This window comes from Artibeus jamaicensis, unplaced genomic scaffold, assembly GCF_021234435.1.
Source record: "Artibeus jamaicensis isolate MK-2021 breed Jamaican fruit bat unplaced genomic scaffold, CSHL_Jam_final scaffold_537, whole genome shotgun sequence".
Taxonomy (NCBI): Eukaryota; Metazoa; Chordata; class Mammalia; order Chiroptera; family Phyllostomidae; genus Artibeus; species Artibeus jamaicensis.
This window is the reverse complement of record NW_026522047.1, coordinates 31,883,938-31,906,741: the sequence shown is the minus strand read 5'-3', so window position 1 is coordinate 31,906,741 and position 22,804 is coordinate 31,883,938. Positions and strand designations below refer to the sequence as shown.

Genomic DNA, 22,804 nt, shown 5'->3' with positions numbered 1-22,804 from the left:
GGCTCAGAGTCATTAGTACTTTACTCAAGACCCATAATACTTCCAGAGGCAAAGCTGTCTGACTCGCAAGGTTATGCGTTCAACTATTTTACTATACTGTTTGTTCCTTTTAAAATCCTCTATTAGTATTTCCTTTAATTTTGGTACAGCTTGTAGGCATGATAATTGTGTAGAGCAGGGATAGATAAGCCTTTTTTGTAAATGGGCAGATAGTAAATAAATATTTTAGGCTTTGAAGCTCATCTGGTGTCCTAACATAACTATTCAACTCTGCCACAACAGTGGAAACCTGGACGAGTGGGTGTGGCTGTGCAGTAGTGACACTGTCTTTACAACATCAGGCGGCCTGCCATGTCTGACCTGGAGGTTGTAGTTTGCTGACTCCTAATCTCCAGTATCTGAATATTAAATTCTTAACACTGAAGTGTTTATTTTGAAAAGATTATTTTTCCAGTTTTTAGAATTTTCTTAAATTTTCTAAAGTATAACATTTGCTGGAAAAGAATATATATAATGTATATATAAATTATAAAGCAAAATAATATATCCAGGAGGTAGAAGACTAATAATAATTTTTAGTCTGTATATTGTTACCTAATCTAGGGAACCACAACTGTTTTACAGTGACCAGTTTTACAGTTTTACAGTGGCCAGAAAGTAAATAATTTAGGCTTTCTTAGCCATATTAACTCTCCCAACAGTAGGTTGGTTCTAGTTCTGCTTTGAACATTCTTGTACATGGTTCTTGGTACACACGTACGAGGATTTTTCTTGGTGATCTATTTTTTCTGTTGAATAACTTAACTTATGAATTTTATAAAAAGCAATGAAGTATTATTTCCCTTGAGAAATATTACATTCTTAACTCATCTTAAATCATTCTGTATCATACTAAGAGAAAAATGCCTTTAAAATGTGCGGTTATATTAAATATTTTATTCTTTCATGCATTTATTTAGTATTACACAAACATTTGTTGTCTATAATATATTAGGTTTCGTGTCTGGAAAAAATTTAAGATAAGGAATAGAGGAGATAGACAAACAAATAATTGCTACTGTTTTTGGAAGCTTGCTATGTCAGACATTATGTTAAGCAATTTGTATGCATTATTTACATTATTAGTCTGTTAGAGCTACTATAACAAAATGCCATAGTCTAAGTGGCTAAAACAAAAGTTTATTATCACAGTTCTGGAGTGTAGAGCTCTGACAACATGTTGACAGGATTGGTTTCTTCTGAGGGCCGTGAGGAAGAATCTATCCCGTGCCTCTTCCCTATCTTCTGGTGGTCGCCTGGCAATCTTTAGCATTCCTTGATATTCAGAATTATCACCTCCATTCTCTGCCTTGATTTCACATGCTGTTCTTCCTATATGTGAGTCTATCTCCAAATATCCCTTTTTTATAGGTGTACTAATCACTGGATCAGGGCCTACCCTAATGATCGTATTTTAACTTGATGAAGGTTCTATCTAATAAGGTCAAACTCTGTGGTACCAGAAGTCAGGATTATAATGTAGGAATTTGGGGGGAACAGAATTCAACCTATAACATTCTCTTTAGTTTTTACAATAATGCCATTTGAACTCTGCTGAACTTTCACGTACTGGTCATACCATAGAATACATTGCATTGCAAAAACCCTAGCCACTAAAAAGTAGCTTCTGCATAGTACAAGAACAATAAGGTGTAGACTCACTTTTCCCTGCTCCTCCTCTCTAAATACAATTAGGTATAACACACAATCAATGGCAATGGGATCATTATCATTGCTGGAAAGAAGAGGAACTGTCTAGGGACTTTAGGATTTGAGGAATAAGTACAGTTTCATCTCCCTTGTGTTCTGGATAGAGGTTGGACATGCCTGCAACCCAAATCCACCATAAACACAGAGAAAAAAAAGAAAACAAGAAAAGCCTCTTACTCACCAAAATATTGGAAAAGAAGAATCCCAATACCTGCTACAGCAGAATTCTTGTGAGTAATTTTAAGTTATCAGCAGCAGTGAAGCCTTAGGCCGACACAACCCCAATCTGCAAGCATAGCATGGGCAGGTGACTCACAGGGCAGTTGACCCATCATTGGCAGCAAAGCTCTTGACTATCTCTATCCCACTCAACAACCAGGGCACTAGCGGATAACTCCATCTGCCCCACAGCAGCAGTCATCACAAAGCTATTTTTTCATGCTCTCCACCTAGTGACATAGGGGACCAGGCCCAGTGGCATGTATGCACCTCTCACCCTCCGGAGATCTTCCCGTAATAGCAGATGGCCCAGGGAAGCAACTCTCATCTTCCCAAGATGGCAGAGACTTCCATAAATACCAGAGCAATGAAGCAGACCAAAGTAGTGTTACAGGAGTTCATTGGAATGAAAGCCCACAACAGTAGGCCAGAACATAAATGCTAAACCTAAATGGGGTTACTGCCTGCTAAAATAGAAGATATAAATAGGATTGAGTCATTTAACATAACCGAAATATTTAGGATCTAAGAAAAAAACTTGTCATGCCAAGAACCAGGAAAACTACAACTCGAATGAGGAAGGACATTGAGCTGACACTACTAGTACCAGAAGAAGCAGATAATGGAATTATTTGGCAAAGATTTTAAAGCTGCTTCAACAAGCAATTAAAAATTTTCTTGAATGAATGGGAAAATTTTAGTGAAGTAGAAGTTATAAAAAAGAACTAAATGGAAATTATATAACTGGAAAATATAATCACCAACATTTAAAATTCACTGATAGTGAATTTTAAAGTAGTGGTGATAGGAGATAGAATCACTGTACAGGACAGATGACTTGAATTTACTCGGGGAATATCAAAGATAAGAAAAATACTAATAAAAATTTATGAGAGTCTTATAGATCTATTAGATAATAACAAAAGATTTAATACATGCTTCATCGGGGCCCAAAACACGAGAGAAAAGGTTGGTCTGAAAAAAAGTACTTGAAGAGATAACAGCTAAAAATGTTTCACATTTGGTGAAAGACATATATGTACAGACTCAAGAATCTAAGCAAATCCCCAAATAGGATACACTTGAATTTTTACCAAGTAATATTATTAAATACCTGAAAGTAAAAGACACAGAAAACATCTTAACATTACCTGTGAGCACCAGTTGGAAGGACAACAGATTTTTTATCTGAAGCCATGGAGTCCATGAGGAAGTGGCATAGTCTTTTCAAATACTGAAAGAACTGTTCCAAATCCCATATCTGATGAAACTGTCCTTCAGGAATGAAGGGGAAGGGAAGACATTCTCAAACAAAGTAAACAAAAAAGAATTTGTTGTAAACATAGCAAATAAAATTACTAAGGGCAAAGAGATAAAGACATATCACATAAAAATAGAGTCAATCCAATAAGAAGTTACTGCGATCCTAACTAAATGGGTATCACCAAACATCCAAGTTTCAAAATACGTAAAGGAGAAACAAATAGAGCTAAAGGAGAAATAAACAAATCTCCAGTATCTCTGGGGACTTGAATACTCCACTCTCAGCAATCGACAGAACTGCTGGACAAAAATGAGCAAGGGTATAGAACGCTAAACACCACCACAATCTAATTAACACTTGCAGAACATTCTACCTCACAGTACCAGAATATCCTTTTTTTTTCCAGTTGCCAGTGGAACCTTATTTAAGGTGGACCATATGCTGGGTCATAGAAGAAACCTGAACAGATTCAGAAGAATCAAAATTATACAATATTAATATAAAATTTTCCTATTTGAGCATAATGGAGTTAAACTAGAAATCAATAATAAAAAGATGACAAAAATTTATAAACATTTGAAAATTTAAAAATACACTTCTAAATAATATAGGATCACAGAGAAAATTTAAAGGGAAACTTACATAGAACACAATGAAAATAGATACATTACCTATCAAAATTTGCGAGATGCAAATAAAGCACTGCTCTGGGGGAAATTTATAGCACTAAATGTTTACATTAGGAAAGAAGAAAAGTCTCAAATCAATATCTAGGTTCCTACCTTAAGATGCTAAAACAAGAAAAGAAAAATAGACCCAAAGCAGTCAGATTGAAGGAAATCATGAGTAGAATTTGTTTAAATCGAAATCAGGAAAACTATTGAGAAATTTAATACAGCAAAAAATGTTTTTTGAAAAAAATTGATGTATCTCTATCAAGATTTGTAAAAATAAAAAGACTCAAATCATCAATATTGGGAATTAAACAAAGGATATCACCACAGATTGTATAGTGATTAAAAGGATAATTACAAACAACTTTACACTTATAAACTTAGAAGAAATTAGATGTAACAATCCTCAACAAAATTTTAGTAAGTCATATCAAACCATGATCAAGTGGGATTTAGTCTGGAAATGCAAGACTATTTCAATATTAGGAAGTCAATGTGATATACCAGGCTAAAGAAGAAAATCATATGATTGTATTAATTCATGCAAACAGTCTTTGACAGAGTTCAACATGGATATTAAAAACTAGCAGAAGACTGAGACTAGAGGTGAATTTCCTCAGCCTCATAAAAGACATCCACAAAGAAAACTTGTATCTAACTTCATGCTTATAGGTAGAAGCCTGGGTGCTTTTCTTCTACAATTGGGAAAAAGGCAAAGATTCGTGCTTCCATCACTGCTAATCAACATAGTACTGGAAGTTCTGTTACTGCAATAAGGCAAGAAAAAATGAAAGGCATACAGATTTGAAAAGGAGAAGTAAAGGAATTACTATTTCCAGTTGACATAAATTAGCTGCACAGGAAATTCCGAGGACTTTACAAAAACACTCCTGAAACTAATGATTTCATCATAGTTACAGGATATAAGATCAATACACAAAAATCAACTAAATATTTATACACTGACAATGAACAAGTGGAAACTGATATTAAAAAATCCCAACTCAATATCACTTATGGTTGCTCCAAAGAAAATGAAAAAATCTAACAAAACTTGCAGGATTTGTGTGATTTCCAGTTATAAAATGACAAAATGTTGATGAAATCAAATAAGGTATAAATACTTGGAGAATCATACCAATTACATAAATTGGAAGACATCAATATAGTAAAAATGGCAGGTCTTCCTAAATTGATCTATATGTTTAATGTAGTTCCTGGTAAAATCCCAGAAACATTTTAATAGACATAGACAAACTTATTCTAAAATTTATTTGGAAAGAGAAATGCATTAAGGCAGCCAAAACAAGTATGAAGAGGACTGAAGTCAGAATACTGACTATTGCTGATGATGAGGCTTATTTACAACTCCAGTAATCAAAGCAGTATAGTACTGGTGGATGGATAGACACACACGGTAGTGGATCAATATGGGTAACTCAAAAATAGATCCACACAAGGATGCCAACTGATTGCTGACAAAGAAGCAAAAGCAATTCAATGGAGGAGGAATTGCCCTTTCAATAGTAGTGCTGAAGAAATTGGACATTCCTCCATAGGCAAAAACACAACCTGTGTCTAAACATCACACCTTATAAAACAGTTAAGATAGATGTTCTGTAATATAAAACATAAAATTATAAAACTTCTATAAAAAGACCTAAGAAAATTTCATGACCTAGGACTAGATAAAGAGTTCTTAGACATGACACCAAAAATCACAATCTATAAAAGGAAAACTTGATAGGCTGGACTGTATGAGAATTACAAAATTTTGTTCTGTGAAAGACCATGTTAAGAGGAAGAAAAAACAAATTACAGGTAGGGAGAAACAAAGAACTTTATACCTAGAATGTATAAAGAACCACCCAAAATCCACATTAAAGACACAAAGAACTCAGAATATGAGTTCTAAACACTTTACTTTTTTTATTTTTTAAACACTATTAAAGAGAATCTACAGCTGGCAGATAAACACATGAGAGGATGTTCAACATCATTAGCCATTTGGAGAATGCAAATTGTTACCACCATAATGTACTACTACACAGCTATCACAATGGCTAAAAAACAAATAATACGAAGACCAAATGCTGGCAAGGATGTGGAGAAAGCGGATCACCCATATGTTGCTGGTAGAAATGTAAAATGATGTAGCCACATTGCAAAATAGTTTGGCAATCCCTTTTGACACTAAAAATGGATTTACCACACCAAGAAAATGTAATTTTACCCTTGAGTGTATGTCCCAGAGAATGGAAAATTTATATTCATTTAGAAACTTATATTTGAATATTATTCTTGGTAACTTGACTCTTAATAGCCCAAAACTTAAACTACCCAGATGTGCTAAAGTGGATTAATGAATGAACAAATTATGCTGTATTTGTACCATGGTTTAATAGCTTGCAGTGCAATGTAATGAACCATTGATTAAATGCATCCAACACTTTGGATGGACTGCAAGGAAATAATACTGAGTAAAAACAGTCTCAAAAGGATACACACTGTAGGATTCCATATGTGTAAAATTTATGAAATGTAGAGATGGAGAACAGATTAGTAGTTGATGAGTGTTAGGGATAGGAGTAAATAGGGCTGTGAAGTGTTATAGTGACGGTATAGTTCAGTATCTTGTACAGTGGTGGTTGCACAAAGCTATCTCTGCGTGTGATAAATTTGCACTGATACAGATACACAAATGTGTGCGTGTATAACTGGTGAAACCAATCTTTGTGGTTTCTACCATTGCTAGTTCCCTCATTTCGATAGTGTGCTGTAATTATGCAAGATGACAAAATTGGGAGAGACTAGATGAAAGATGCACACAATACCCCTGTACTTTTCACCTTTAATATTTCAAACTACGATGTTGAAAAGGTTACTTCAAAGTAACTCAGATTATTTTTACTTGTATTTTTCAAATCCCATGAAGGGCAGATCTAGGTAATCAATAGCAATATCCAGTTTGCCACCCACTCTCCTGTACCTCTGTGGATACTCCCATACATCTTTCCAGAGTTCACCTCATGTCTTTGCGCTGCCTGTTTTTTTTTTTTTTTTTACCTCACATCCTTCATCTCTGACCTACTTCCCAAAAGCTCAAGTAATTGCCAAGATCTTGAAGAGGGGAGAAAACTGAGTGGGCAGGAGCCTATTTTTCAGGCTGGAAGAGGAGAAAGGCAGAACATGCTCCTAGGGTAACACTTTTTGCTTTTTGTTCTGGGGCACCCATGAAGTAGGTGGTATCGTTATGCCAGTCTTACTGCAAGTTTAAGTAATTTTGCCAGAGGTCAGCAGTGCTTAGGTGCATGGACCAGTACGTGAACTGACGGATTTCACAGCCTGTCAGAGTCCATGTTCCCACCATCATAGCTCCCTGCCCCTCTACCACACTGCCGAGTGCTACTGCAGGAGGCATATATAAAAAGTGGTATGGTAGGTCACACCTAACTAAAGGAGACGCGAGCAAGGCTTTCCAGGGTGAGACATTTGATTTACCTTTCAGAAGGTGAGTTAGCCATTTAAGAAGATGAGGAGATCATGGCCTAGTCCACAAACTGCAAGCAGTTGCCATGGCTAGAATGGAGATGTTATAGATTGAGCAGTGAGACAGGAGATGGTTTATCTGCCATTCAACAGAATGTAGAATATATCCTGAATGTAATGGAACCATTGCAGGATTCGTGTGGGACTCAGTGTGAAAAAGAATATTGGGAAGGTTACCCTGCCTCTTGGTAGAGAATAGACTAGGGGATGTGAGACCAGAGGTATGATGGTAAGTTAGGAAGCTCTTCTGGAAATCCAGGACTCGAAAGAAGAGAGCCTGAGCTAAGGCAGAAACTAGGGATAAATTACAGAGCCAGTAGGAGGTAGGATTAGTACTTTGGTAGTCATTTGTATTTAACAGATAAGAGAGAGAGAGAGACCGGTAACTCCTAGCTTTCTGACTGGGGTGACTGGTTGTGATCAATAACTGAAATAGGAATAAGCTCATGTAGTAAAAAGAATAACGAAGTCACGTCTATACATTAATTGAGGAAGCTTTGCTACGTAATAGGGGAGTTGTCCGGGTGTCAGTTGGCAACACATGTTAAAGCCTGGGAATGAGAAGAAAAGGTGGGCCAGAGAACGAATCTCTGGAAAATACTGATACCAGTGAGCCAGGAAAGAAAAAATCCTGTAAAAAATAGTGAAGATTGGAAGATCTCAGGAGAGAGTATTGTTTTAAATACTCAGAGTATTTTTTAATGTGTAAATTGTAATTCACTATTTAGTAGAATATTATGTAGTCAGTTCAGAATAATGTTTTTTAAGATTTTATTGATTTATTTTAGAGAGAGGGGAAGGAGGGGAGAAAGAGGGGGAGAAACATTGACGTAAGAGAGAAGCATTAATCGGTTGCCTCCCGCACATGTCCCAACCAGTGACCGAACCTGCAACCTGGCATGTGCCCTTCACTTTGCAAGAAGAGGCCCAAACAACTGAGCCATACCAGTCAGGGCATGAATAATGTTTTTAAGGATATTGAATGTGGAAAGAAACTCAGAATGTTAGTGTTAATTAATATTACATGAAAAACTAGAATACAGTAAAATTCCAATTTTGTAAAAATAAATGTATATATATTCATACATATGCATAGAAGGAAATTTGGAAGGTAATATTCTTAAACTTTGCCTTTCAGGATGGTAGAATTATGAATAATATATATATTCTTTATAAATGTTCTATAGTGGACATACATAATTTTATGAGAGAAAAAATACTTATGTAAATTAAGTAGATTTAGTCCAAACTAATTTCCAGTGGAAATGTTAATTGCAAAATTTGTTCAAAAGGGCCCATTTTAATTGTGAACTAGAGGTCATAGATAACGTTAGAAAATTTTCACCCTGGCTGGTATGGCTCAGGGAACTAAGTGCTAGCCTGTGAACTAAAGGGTCACCGGTTCAATTCTCAGTCAGGGCTCACGCCTGGGTTGTGGGCCATGTCCCCAGTAGGGGATGCACGAGAGGCAATTGCACATTGATGTTTCTCTCCCTCTCTTTCTCCTTCCTTTCCCGTCTTTCTAAGAATAAATAAATTAAATCTTAAAAAAAAAATTTTAGCATCATAGTGCAATCAGAAAATAGATTATAGTGGGTTCAAAAAAATAAATGGCAACTAGGAAAATGGAGGCAGTGAGTATAAAAAGTACACTTTCAATAAGCTGATAAAAAGACATTAGATGGGGAAGTAGGACTGAAGATTATTCTAATTAGGGGGAACATGAAGCATAGTTGTGTGCCAAAGGAAGAGAAAATAGATAATTCAATAATCTAATACTTTTACTGAAGGATAATTCTAATAAGGTAATTTTCATGTTTGTGATAAACTGTGTTTGAAAATGAATTAGTTGGTGATTGAATATGATCATTTGTAGTATAGTAATAGAACATGCCCATGTGCAAAGAGTTTAAGATCAAATATATTGTGATTGTGTGTTCAGTATATAAACAAACACATAGAAATGATTGGCCCTTTGTAGAGGAAAAGTTTGATTTGGGGATTAGCTAACCTCCCAAGAGGCTAATAAAAATATAGCTGGTCCCTGTTTTGAATAATTATATGTAAGGTTTAATTGCTTCCTTCTGTTGTCACTGAATATGTTGATGAAATCGATACAGGAAAATGCCAGGTTTTGTTATCAGTTCATCAACTAGAAATAAATGATCAGAATTACCCAAAAGAAATAAAATGGCACCTGGATATTCCTAGGTAAGATGCTGATGTAGCTTTAGTCATTCTTTAAACTTAGTACATTAAATGATGAACAGGGAATCCTGCAAAACCTGGCAGCTATGTATGGAGGCAGGTCCAGCTCTTCAAGAGGAGGGAAGCCAAGAAACAAAGAGGAAGAGGTATGCTTCCCGCATGTTCGCTGCCTCTGTCACAGCCATTTTTGAGTTTTTTGCCTTCCTTTCCTGCATGGTTTAAATGCTTAACAATAACTTGAAGATTTTGTAGGGACCTGTTAATATTTTTTTGACTGATATACCATGTCATAATTTTGCCCCATAACTGTTATTCAGTATTGAGTTCTGTTTCTTTTCTTTTGATAAAATAAAAAATTTGTAATTACAGTGTGTTTTTATTTTCAGAAATAAGTTGATCTAAATTAAAAACTTGAAAGCTAATATTATATGTCCATTAACCAGATTTCAGAACTTTTATTTCTTGTATTCAATTAACCCTTTTCTTTAATTTAAAAATAATTTAACAGTAAAAATGGTGGTTTTTCTTTTAAATTAAAATGTTTTTTTTTCCTCCTTGTAGGTTTATCTTGCAAGGCTGAGACAAATAAGATTGCAGAATTTCAATGAGCGCCAACAAATTAGAGCCAAACTTCGTGGTGAAAAGGCAGGTTGAATGAAAATCGGTTTTTAAAAAAGTAATTGAATGATGTTATAATAGATTAAGATTAAAAATGTTGTGTCACAAACAAAAAATAAACTCTGATTAAGACAGTGACAGACCAGAAACCTATACATGAAGATAAAGTAAGTCTTATTTAAAATTGATAGAACCATTTATTTGTTCCAGAGGAGTTCTAAGAGGAAAGTATAAGTAGTACCCATTGGCATGTAAAATGGTAAACTTTCTTTTCTTTTTTTTTAATCCTCACCCTAGGATAAGTTTATTGATTTTAGAGAGAGGAAGGAAGTGAGAGAGTGAAACATTGACATAAGGGAGAAACATCGATGGGTTGCCTCCCGTGCATGCCTCAGACGGGTCAAACCCACAGCCTAGGTATGTGCCCTGACCAGGAACTGAACACACAACCCTCTGGTGCACAGGACACGCTCTAACCAACTGAGCCACCCCGTCAGGGCCGATGGTGCATTTTCTATCGTTCTCTTTTTGTCTTTTTCTTCACTTTCCTTAAGGGTTGATAGTTGTGAAGAGTTCACATGTAGCTGTGAGAAAAAATTAGTAACACTGAACAATTTATCATTTTACATATTTTTGTTTAGGTTTTTTTTTCCCCTTTTTGTTGAATTTAGTGAGGTGACACTGGTTAAAAAAATTATACAGATTTCAGTTTTATTCAGATTCTCTTCCACAGAGCTTTGCATTGAATTTGAGGTTCTATCCTAAGTGGTTTGCTTATCTACTTATTTTACAGAGAGAAGTCGATAATTCTGAAGGACAAGGAAGTGGGGAAACTGACATGAGGCGTAAAAAAGTTGAAGTTTTTAAGGTATAGACTAGAAAATTGAAATCTAAGTAGAGAATTATGTTCTTAAAAGTCTTTTGTAGTTCAGTCACCTATTCTCTTGCCTTAATTTTTCTTTCCCCTTTATCCCTCACTTTTCAGTTTCTGAAAAATAGCACTATTTCACACTTTATATCATATTTATGGAGATAAGTTTGATTAAACCATGGCATAAATATGTGAAATTATCACACAAGTAACGTTAAAAAGAAAAACAATGGTAACCTTAAAAGTGAAAGCTATAAATGGTCATTTCCATGAAAAAAAGTGAAGTTCATGTATAATAATTACAGTTTAAAGTTTTTACATTTGTATTTCTGTTAGCATGTACCCGAATTTATTTTCATTCAGCAAGCATTATCGAGCAGCTGCTGTTTATTGAGCCCTGGTGTAGGGGCTGGGATATGGAGTGAGCTTACATTTTTATTCTGAAACACCACATACACGCATGCACACACATGCACACAGTTTTGTTTTTTTTTTGGCTAATAAATAAGTATCTTTATGGACCTGAAAAAAGTAAAGAAAACCTTATGCCCTTCTTTCTGGTAACTTACTTTGTTGTTTTTATTTTCAGGCCCAAGCAAGTGCACGTGCTGCTGTTCTGAAAGAACAGTTGGAGCGGAAGAGAAAGGAAGCATATGAGAGAGAAAAGAAAGTGTGGGAAGAGCATGTAAGATGCTTAATCCTGGTTGTGTTAGTGCTCTTGTATCTCTTACTGGGCAGTATGTCAACATTATAATTTTGTAACTCTATTTTTGCCTTTTTGAATTCTTATTAGTCCTTGCTTTCTCTTCCTTTCTCCTGCTCTTTTCTCTATTGCTTTGTCTCTCTCTCTTTCATATCTAAGTGTGATCTAAATGGAAATTATTTGGGAGTTCAATTTAAGGTGAGAACCTAATTTATTTATTTATTATTGCCAAGTAGCTAATTAAAGTCCCAGCATCACATAAGGACTGCACCTTCCTTTTACCACTGATTTAGTATTACCTTTAAAATAAATTCTTATACACTCCAGATAATGAATCTCTATTATATATGCACCATGCCTTCTTCTGCTCCATTCTTTGTTTTACTAGTACCACATTGTATTAGTAATTATGGGTTTAGAATATATTTTCATTTCTAATACAGTTCATCCCTCATTTCTTTCTCTTTCTTTTTAATTTATTGATTTTAGGCAGGGAGGAGGAGAGAGAGAAACATTGATTTGTTGTTCTATTTATTTATGCACTCATTGGTTGATTCTTGTATATGTCCTGACTGGGGATCGACCCCACAACCCTGACATATCAGGATGACGCTGTAACCAGCTGAGCTACCTGGCCATGGCTTGCTCTCTTTTTCTTTTTCTCTAATTTTAATTTTATTTTTTCTTTTTAATCTTATTTTTTTTAATTTTAATTGTTCAAGTACAGTTTTCTGCCTTTTACTTCCATCTCAGCCCACCCTCCTAGCCCTCCCCACCTCCCTCCCATTTCCATCCCGCCATTGTTATTGTCCACGTGTCCTTTATACTTGTTCTTTTAAACTCTCCCCCTTTCTCCCTGAAATTCCCTCCCCTCTCCCCTCTGGTCACTGTCAGCCTGTTTTCTATTTCAGTGACTTTGGTTATGTTTTGCTGGTTTGTTTGCTCTCTTTTTTTTTTAATCAGGTATATTTTAGGGTAAATTTTTTTTTTAATCCTGCGGGAATGTTGATCAGTATTATCTTAAACATACAAATTAGCTTAAGAGGAAACTGGTGTGTTTACAATAGTCTTTATCCAGGAACATGAAGTTACTAATTCTTTCTTTTATATCTCTTACACCACAATTTTGATCATTTTAACTCATATTGCAATATTTCTTGTAAAGATTATTTATCGACAGTTTAAAATTCCATTTCTGTATTTATATTCTTTTTCTGACAGGATATTTCTGATATTTGGAGAAATTATTGGGGTTTTGTATTTTGTTTGGGGGTTTTTTGCTTCTCTTTTGTGCAGTGGATTTACCAATTCTACCAATTTTCAGTTAATTTTATGGGCTTGTAGCATGAGACTATATAATTGGCAAGTAGTCATGGTATATATCATAACAGTAATGCCTATAATTCATTTATCATTTTTTGAAATTTATTTATTTTAGTTGTTGTTCAAGTACAGTTTTCTGTGTTTTACTCCCATCCCAGCCCACCCCCCACAGTGCTCCCACCTCCCTACCTTTTCTAACCCCTTAGTTTTTGTCCATGTGACCTTTATACTTATTCCTGTAAACCCTTCCCCTTTTCCCCTGAAATTCCCTCCCCTCTCTCCTCTGGTCACTATCAGCCTGTTCTCTGTTTCAGTGTCTTTGGTTATATTTTGCTTGCTTATTTGTTTTGTTGTTTAGGTTCCTGTTAAAGGTGAGATCATATGGTATTTGTCTTTCATCACCTGGCTTGTTTCACTCAGCATAAGGCTTTCCAGTTCCATCCATGCTGTTGCAAAGGGTAGGAGCTCCTTCTTTCTTTCTGCTGCATAGAATTCCATTGTGTAAATGTGCCATAGTTTTTTGATCCATTCATATACTGATGGGCACCTAGGTTGCTTCCAACACTAGGCTATTGTGAATTGTGCTGCTATGAACATTGGGGTGCATAGGTTCTTTTGGATTTGTGTTTCAGGGTTCTTAGGGTATAATCCTAGCAGTGGAGTTGCTGGGTCAAAAGGCAGATTCATTTTTAGTTTTCTGAGAAAATTCAATACTGTTTTCCATAGTGGCATACCAATCTGCAATCCCACCAACAGTGAACTAGGGTCTCCTTTTCTCTACAACCTTTCCAACACTTGTTATTTGTTGCTTTGTTTATGATGGCTATTCTGACCAGTGTAGAGTGGTAACTCATTGTGGTTTTAATTTGCATCTCTCTGATAGCTAGCGATATTGAGCATCTTTTCATGTGTCTCTGGATCCTCTGTATGTCTTCCTTGGAGAAGTGTCTGTTCAAGTCCTTTGCCCACTTTTTAATTGGGTTGCTTGTCTTCTTAGAGTGGAGTCATGTAAGTTCTTTGTATATTTTAGAGATTAAACCCTTGTCTGAGGGTTTTGGCAAATATGTTGGCAAATATCATTGGCAAATATGTTTTTCCATACAGTTGGTTGTCTTTTTAATTTAATACTCTTTTCTTTAGCCATGCAGAGGCTTTTTATTTTGATGAGATCCCATTTGTTTATTCTTTCCTTTATGTTCCTTGCTCTAGGGGACATATCAGTAAAAATGTTGCTGCGTGAAATATCCGAGATTTCCTGCCTATGTTCTCCTCTAGGACTTTAATTGTGCCACAGCTTATATTTAAGTCTTTTATCTACCTTGAATTTGTTTTGGTGTATAGTATAAGTTGGTGCTTGAATTTCTTTTTTTTTTTTGCATGTAGCTGTCCAGTTCTCCCAGCACCATTTGTTGAAGAGGCTATTTTTACTCCATTTTATGTGGCTGCCCCTTTGTCAAATATTAATTGACCATAGAGACTTGGGTTTATTTCTGGGCTCTCTGTTCTGTTCCATTGGTCTATGCGCCTGTTTTTATGCCAGTACCAGGCTATTTTGATTACAGTGGCCTTGTAATACAGTTTGGTATCAGGTATTGTGATCCCTCCTACTTTGCTCTTTCTCAGAATTGCAGCTGCTATTTGGGGTCATTTATGGTTCCATATAAATTTTTGAAGCGTTCTATGTCTGAAATATGTCATTGGAACTTTAATAGGTACTGCACCGAATCTGTAAATTGCTTTGGGTAGTATGGACATTTTGATGATGTTAATTCTTCCAATCCATGAACACGGTATATGTTTCCATTTGTTTGTTTGTTTCTTGATTTTTCTTCAATGTCATGTAGTTTCCTGTATATAGGTCTTTTACCTCCTGTTAGGAGGTATTTAATTACCTCCTGTTAGGAGGTATTTAATTACCTCCTTTTAGGAGGTTAGGTTAATTCCTAGATATTTTATCTTTCTTTTTGCTATATCAAATGGGATTTTTTTCTTGATTTCTGCTTCTGCTGTTTCATTGTTGGTATACAAAAATGCCTTTGATTTCTGGATATTGACTTTGTATTCCGCTGTTTTGCCAAATTCATTTATTAGGTTGAGCAGTTTTTGGGTGGAGTCTACAGGATTTTCCATGAACACTATCATGTCATCTGCAAACAGTGACAGTTTTGTTTCCTCCTTTTTGATTTGGATGCCTTTTATTTCCTTTTTTTGTCTGATCGATGTGGCTAAAACTTCCAATACGCTATTGAATACACGTGGTGAAAGTGGACAACCTTATTTTGTTCCTGATCTTAGTGGAAAAGCTTTTAGTTTTTGGCCATGGAGTATGATGTTGGCTGTAGGTCTTTCATATATGGCTTTTATTATATTGAGGAATGCTCCTTCTATTTCCACTTCACTGACTGTTTCTTATCATAAATGGGTGCTGTACCTTATCAAAAGCTTTTTCCGCATCTATTGATATGATCATGTGATTTTTGTGTTTGCTTTTTTTTTATGTGATGTATAACGTTTACTGACTTGCAAATATTGAACCATTCTTGCATCCCTGGGATGAATCCCACTTGGTCATGGTGTATGATCTTTTTAATGTATTGTTGAATGCGGTTTGCCAATATTTTGTTGAGGATTTTATCATCTATGTTCATCAGCAATATTGGCCTAAAGTTTTCTTTGTCGTGTCTTTATCTGGTTTTGGGATTAGGATGATGCTGGCTTCATGAAAAGAGTGATGGGAGTCTTCCCATCCTTCTGGATTTTTTGGAATAGTCTGTGAAGAATAGGGGTTAGCTCTTCCTTAAATGCTTTGTAGAATTCTCCTGTGAAACCATCTGGTCCAGGGCTTTTGTGTGACAGGAGTTTTTTGATTACTGCTTCAATTTCATCTGCTGTTTTTGGTCTGTTCAGGCTTTCTGCTTCTTCTTCATTGAGTTTTGGAAGATTATATTTTTCTAGAAATTTGTCCATTTCACGTAGGTTTTCAAACTTACTGGCATACCGTTCTTCATACTAATTTCTTACAATCCTTTGTATTTCTGTGGTGTCAGTTGAGATCTCTCCTCTTTCATTTCTGATTGTGTTTATTTGGGTCATCTCTCTTTTTTCTTGATAAGCCTACTTAAAGGCTTGTCTATTTTGTTTATCTTTTCAAAGAACCAACTCCTGGATTCACGGATCCTTAGAATTGTGCTTTTAGTCTCTATGTCATTTAATTCTGTTCTGATCTTGGTTATTTCCTTCCTTCTACTTGCTGTGGCCTGTCTTTGTTGTTGTTCCTCGAGTTCTTGCAGGCGTAGAGTAAGGTTGTTTATTTGAAATGTTTCTATCTTCTTTAGGTAGGCCCATATTGCTATAAACTCCCCTGTCAGGACTGCCTTCTCTGTGTCCCATAAGTTTTGGGTTGTCATGAGTTCATTTTCATTTGTTTCCAGAAAATTTTTGATTTTGTCCCTAATTTGATTTTAGACCCAATTGTTATTTAATAGCATGCTATTCAATCTTTATGATTTTGAGTGTTTTGGTTTTTTTCCCTTGGGGTTGGTTTCTAGTTTCAGTCCCTTGTGGTCAGAGAAAATGCTTGGGATGATTTCATATTTCTTGAATTCGTTGAGGCTTGTTTTTTGTCCTATCATGTGGTCTGTCTTTGAAAATGTTCCATGTGCATTTGAAAAGAATGTGTATTTAGCTTCTTTGGGATGAAGGGCTCTATATATATCACTTAAGTCCATTTCATCTAGGGCATTGTTCAATGCCACAATATCTTTGTTGATATTTTGTTTGGAAGATCTGTCCATTTTTGACAGTAGGGTATTAGAATCCCCTACTATAATTGTGTTGCTGTCAATATCTTTCTTGAAGTCCTCTAAGATTTTCTTTATATATTTGGGTGCTCCTATGTTGGGTACACATATATTTACAATGTTTATGTCTTCCTGGTGAATTCTTCCCTTGAGTATTATGAAGTGACCTTCTGGGTCTCCCTTTATGGCTCTTTTTTGAAGACTATTTTGTCTGATATGAGTATTGCTACCCTGGCTTTTTTTCCCTGTTCATTTGCTTGAAAAATTTGTTTCCAGCTTTTTGCTTTTAGTCTGTATAGGTCTTTCGTCCTGAGGTAGGTCTGAGGTATGTTGTAGGCAACATATGTATGGGTGATGCTTTCTTATCCATTGAGCTATTCTGTGTCTTTTGATTGGAGCATTTAATCCATTTATGTTTAAGGTTATTATTGATAGGTACTTATTCATGGCCATTTTTGTACCTGTGTTTCTCTCTCTCTCTCTGTCTCTCTCTCTTTTCCTTCCTTTCTTTAAAGCAGTCCCTTTAGCATCTCTTGCAAAGCTGGTTTGGTGTAGGTGTATTCTTTTCAACTTCTTTTGTTATCGAAGCTCTTTATGTGGCCTTCTATTTTGATTGAGAGCCTTCTGGGTAAAGTAGCCTTGGTTGCAGGCTTGTGGTTCTCATTACTTGGAATATTTCTTGCCATTCTCTTGTGGCTTGGAGCATCTCCATTGAGAAATCAGCAGCTAACCTTATTGGGGCTCCCTTCCTGTATTTTACTTCCTGTTTCTCCCTTGCTGCCTTTAAGATTCTCTCTTTGTCTTGGAATTTTGCCATTTTAATGATGATGTTTCTTGGAGTGGGCCTCTTTATGTTCCCCTTGATTGGGACTGTCTGTGTTTCCTGGATTTGTGTGACCTTTTCTCTCATCAAATTAGGGAAGCTTTCTATCATTACTTTTTCAAATAAGTTTTCTATCCCTTGATCATCTTCTTCTCCTTCTGGTATCCCTATTATTCGGATATTATTATGTTTCATATTGTCTTGCATTTCTCTTAATTCCTCTTCATTCTTTCTGAACCTTTCTTCTTTTTCTTGCTCTTTCTTGGAGTTTTTTTTCCTACTTTGTCCTCCAATTCACTGATCCAGTCTTCTGCTTCATCAGTCCTGCTTTTGAATCCTTCCACTGTGTTCTTCAGTTCAGAAATTGTATTGTATTCTTCATTTCCTCTTGGGTCTTGTTGATAGTTTCTATTTCTGTTTTCATGTTGATATAGTTTTCAGTGAGTTCAGTGTAGTTCCCATATAGTTTCTGGTACCTCATTGTGAGCCCTTTGAACTTCCTGATAACCCGTGCTTTGAATTCAGTATCTAGTAGCTGACTTGCCTCTATTTTATCTAGCATTCTTTCCGAGACTTCCTCCTTTCCTTTCGTTTTGGGATTGGTTCTTCGTCTTCCCATTGTTTGTGAGACTCTTATTAGCTTCAGGTTCTTAAATTGATTTGTTCTGGCTCACTGGGTTTATGGGGTGTACTTCTGTGGGATTCAGTGGTGTGGTCTCCTTGATCTCCCAAGCTCACTGTTCTTGGGCTTTCCTTTAAGTTGGCTCTGTGTTTGTCTTTTGGTTTTGATTATTTTGGGGTCTTTCTTTTGTGGGTCCTTCCCACCAGCTGGTTAACTTATGGTCACTCAGTCTACCACCTCTTGTAATCTGTTGTGCTGGTGGGAAGGACCCACAAAAGGACCTACACCGTCCTTCACTTTCTTCTGTTGTTATCTGTTGGTGGTTCCTTTGTTGTTGGGTTTCCTCTTCCAGTGGATAACCTAGTGTTCACTGCTTCCATTTACTTTTTTTGTGATCAGATTGAGGGGAGGGCAAAATGGTTTATGACAGCAGGAGAGTATTCTGTGATATTTACAGTAGCATCTGGTAGAGATGAGATAGGATATCCTTTGGCTATGTATAGTGTTAACCATGATCTTCAACCCAACTAGTCACTTTTAAGAAAGGATGGAACGAAGATAAGACTCTTATTCGGGAGGGAAGGATTGTGAGTTGGATCTAGAAAGCAGTGAGGTTGTGAGAGTTGAGATTCTGAGGTAAGGTGAGAGTAAAGGATAGCAAATAGGTGTAGTGTCTGAGAGAATAGAGTTAACCACTACAGTAATAGAGTTTATGAAAATGAAGTGGGCTAAGATCCAGGAGGGGTGATATGAAGTATTTACAATTGTATGGAACAGCTATTATTTACAATAATATTAGAGCAGCAATCATATGACAATCTATGTGATCTGCATAACATGAATGGCAGGTATAGAACTTTGAGTAGTGTGCTAAAGGAACACAGATGACATGAAGGATAGTAAATTAGCAATACACTGTGGAACAGAGAACAGGGGAAACCTGTCAAATCATACAATGTAACCAGCCAAGCAAAGAAGACTATTCAGAAAGAAGAGAAATACAAAAATACTATTAAACTAGAAGATATAAGAATAATGAAAAATAATACAAATATGCAGTAACTTGTAGTTTCTCTGCAATAATAGCAAAGTGAAATTTGTCTCAGTGTCTCTACTGTTGGGATGCCCCCTCTTTAGGTCCAACTCTGGTCCTTTCACAGTTCCAGATTTTTTGACTCACTTGTGTGTATAAAAAAAGGGCAGGAGAAAGAAGGAAGAAGAGATAAAGTTGGAAAAAAAGGAAGGATGAATAAAACAAGAAAGAAGGAGGACTTCCGCCAAGATGGAGGCATAGGTGGAAACACTTTGCCTTCTCGCACAACCAAATCTAAAAACAACATAATTTTAGCAATAATAAATGAAGCAAAACCACAGAAAATTGAACAATACGAAGCCTGACAGCAACGAGCCACTGGGTTAGACCAGTAAGAGGGGCGGAGCCAGCAGCGGAGCAGGTCAGGCAAAAAAGATCCCCCAACCCAGGCAGCCAAGGGTGAATCCCAGGTGTAGGGTAGCGACGGGTGGACCCAGTGAAGGCGCAAGGCGGCTTGTTGACCATGGTCACACATTTGTGCACAGATAAACCAGTGAAGGAGCAAGCAGTGGGAAGGAGCAGAGGGGACCACTATTGCTCCTTCTCTGACCCCACCCCCACATACAGCATCACAAACCAGCAGCTGGGTCGCCCCACACTGGTGAATACCTAAGGCTCCACTCCTCATACGTAACAGGTGTGAACAGACCAAAACATTATGGCTCAAGAACAGCTTAAAGCCCCAGAGCCAATAAGTCTAAGCGAACAAGAAATTGCCAACCTATCAGATGCACAGTTCAAAACACTGGTGATCAGGTTGCTCACAGAACTGGTTGATTTTAGTCACAAATTAGAGGAACAAATGAAGGCTAAACTAATTGAAATGAAGGGAAATGCACAGGGAACCAATAGTGATGGAAAGGAAACTGGGACTCAAATCAAGGGAGTGGACCAGAAAAAAGAAAGAAACAACCAAACAGAAAAGAATGAAGAAACAAAAATTCAAAAAAATGAGAGTCTTAGGAACCTCCAGGACATCTTTAAACGTTCCAACATCCAAATTATAGGGATACCAGAATAGGGAAAGGAACAGCCACCAGTGGAAAACTTATTTGAACAAATAATAAAGGAGAATTTCCCCAATCTGGCAAAGGAAATAGACTTCCAGGAAATCCAGGAAGCTCAGAGAGTCCCAAAGAAGTTGCACCCAAGAAGAAACACACCAAGGCACATCATAATTATATTAGCCAAGATTAAAATGAAGGAGAGAATCCTAGAAGCAGCAAGAGCTAAGGGGACAGTCACCTACAAAGGAGTCCCCATCAGACTGTCAGCAGATTTCTCAAAAGAGACCTTACAAGCAAGAAGGGGCTGGAAAGAGGTATTCCAAGTCATGAAATCCAAAGACCTACAACCAAGATTGCTCTATCCAGCAGAATTTTCACTTAGAATGGAAGGACAGATAAAGTGCTTCTCAGATAAGATCAAATTCAAGGAGTTCATCATCACCAAGCCCTTATTATATGAAATGCTAAAGGGACTTATCTAAGAAAAAGAAGTTAAAAAAACATGAACAGTGAAAGGACAACAAACTCACAGTTATTAACAACCACACCTAAAACAAAAGCAAACTAAAAGGCCAGCTAGATTGGAGTGGAAACCCAGAAATGAAGATCTCAAGGAGGGTTAGCAACAGGGGAGTGGGAGGAGGAGGAGAAGGGGGGAGAAGGTACAGAAAATAAGTAGCATAGACAGTAGATAGAAAATAGATGGGGAGGCAAGAATAGTATGGGAAATATAGAATCTAAAGAACTTGAGTCACATGGTCATAAACTAAACGGGGGTAATGGTGGGGACAGGGGGGTAGGGTGGAGGGGAATGAAGGGGGAGAATAGAACAACTGTAACAGCATAATCAATAAAAAATTAATTAAAAAAAAGAAAAAATAAGAAAAAGAAGATAAAAAATATGAAAACTGAAAGGACAGCAAACTTACAGTTATTAACAACCACACCTAAAACAAAAGCAAACTAAAAGGACAGGTAGAGCAGGAGCGGAAACATAGAAATGAAGATCACATGGAGGGTTAGCAACAGGGGAGTGGGAGGAGGAGAAGGTGGGGAGAAGGTACAGAAAATAAGAAGCATAGACGGTAGGTAGAAAATAGATTGGGGAGAGGGTAAGAATAGTAGGGGAAATATAGAATCTAAAGAACTTGAGACATGTGGTCATGAACTAAAGGGGGTGAATGGTGGGGGAGGGGTTTGCAGGGTGGAGGGGAATGAAGGAGGGGAAATGGGACAAGTGTAATGGCATAATCAATAAAATGTATTGAAAAATAACAGGAAAGAAGAGAGGAAAAAAGTATTAAAAGATAAAACAGTAATAAAAATTAAAAAATTAAAGATTACTTAAAAAAAAAACCTCTTGTTGGTTTCGAACTGGCCAAACCAGTTTTTCTGGTCTTGTTGGCTACATCAGGCTGAGGGGTGATTGGTGGGTCTTTCTCCCTTCCCAATGTGTACTCAGTCAGTCCTGGGAGCACTCTCCCAAGAGCTAGTCTGGTGCCTCTCCTGGGCACCTTATGTGAATTATCCAGATCTTCTTCAGAGCGCCATTTCCCAGGGGGTTATAGCTGTGGACTGGGGTTCAGGCGTGTGTCCCCCGGCCGGGCTGCCTCAGTTCTGTGGGTTTGGGCGTTAGACCTTCCCAGTGCGATGGGGGAACACAGGGCCTTTCCCACAACCTCTGGATTGCTGCCTGACTGGGTAGGGAGTAAGCCTAGCGGCTATTGCAGGAAAATCCCCCAAGCGGTTTTACTTTTTGAGAAATTTCTGCTGCTCAAGCCTGCTGCTCAGTACAGCCCAATTCTGCAGCCAGACTGTTGACTGTCAGGGTCAGTGTGAGTCACTGTGGGGCTCTCAACTCTCCCAAGCTGGCGACCACACACTCTACCAGTGATCATGGCCCTTGTGTGTTTGCCTCTTTGTCCTCTTCCCCTCTCTGTAACTTCAAGCAACCAGCTCTCTCCCGGTGCTGCTCAAACTCTGCTTGGCCTGGGAGGGAGGGAGCAGTTGACCCAGCTCTCTCCCAAGGACTCTGTGGCAGGCCAGCTCCTCCCAAGGAGTCCGTGGTGGACCTGGCTCCAGACGCCGGGCCTGGGGCTACAGCTGCCCTGGTCCCCTCGCTGGTCCCTGGGACCTTATTGTTCTGCAGCAGTCTCCTTACCTTTTGGTTTTTCAGTGTCCACTACAATGTTTGGTGTCTTACTTTCTTATATGCCGGGGTACTGTTGGCTGTTTGCTCTGGTCCTCAGTAGATCAGCTAGGTTTTTCTCCTGTGTGTAGG

The 22,804-nt window shown here is 37.2% G+C and overlaps 1 protein-coding gene across 9 annotated transcripts in view; it reads left to right on the top strand.

The window, feature by feature from the left end:
• Positions 1 to 22,804, top strand: part of NEK1 (NIMA related kinase 1) — a 115,053-nt gene that overhangs the window by 51,723 nt on the left and 40,526 nt on the right. For 8 of the 9 annotated variants that reach the window (XM_053658439.1, XM_053658442.1, XM_053658440.1 and 5 more), the window contains 4 exons: positions 9,726 to 9,809; positions 10,225 to 10,308; positions 11,075 to 11,149; positions 11,742 to 11,837. In XM_053658439.1, coding sequence (XP_053514414.1) covers positions 9,726 to 9,809; positions 10,225 to 10,308; positions 11,075 to 11,149; positions 11,742 to 11,837 — 339 coding nt within the window. The remainder of the gene's footprint in view (positions 1 to 9,725; positions 9,810 to 10,224; positions 10,309 to 11,074; positions 11,150 to 11,741; positions 11,838 to 22,804) is intronic. The other variant, XM_053658444.1, reaches the window with a different exon arrangement.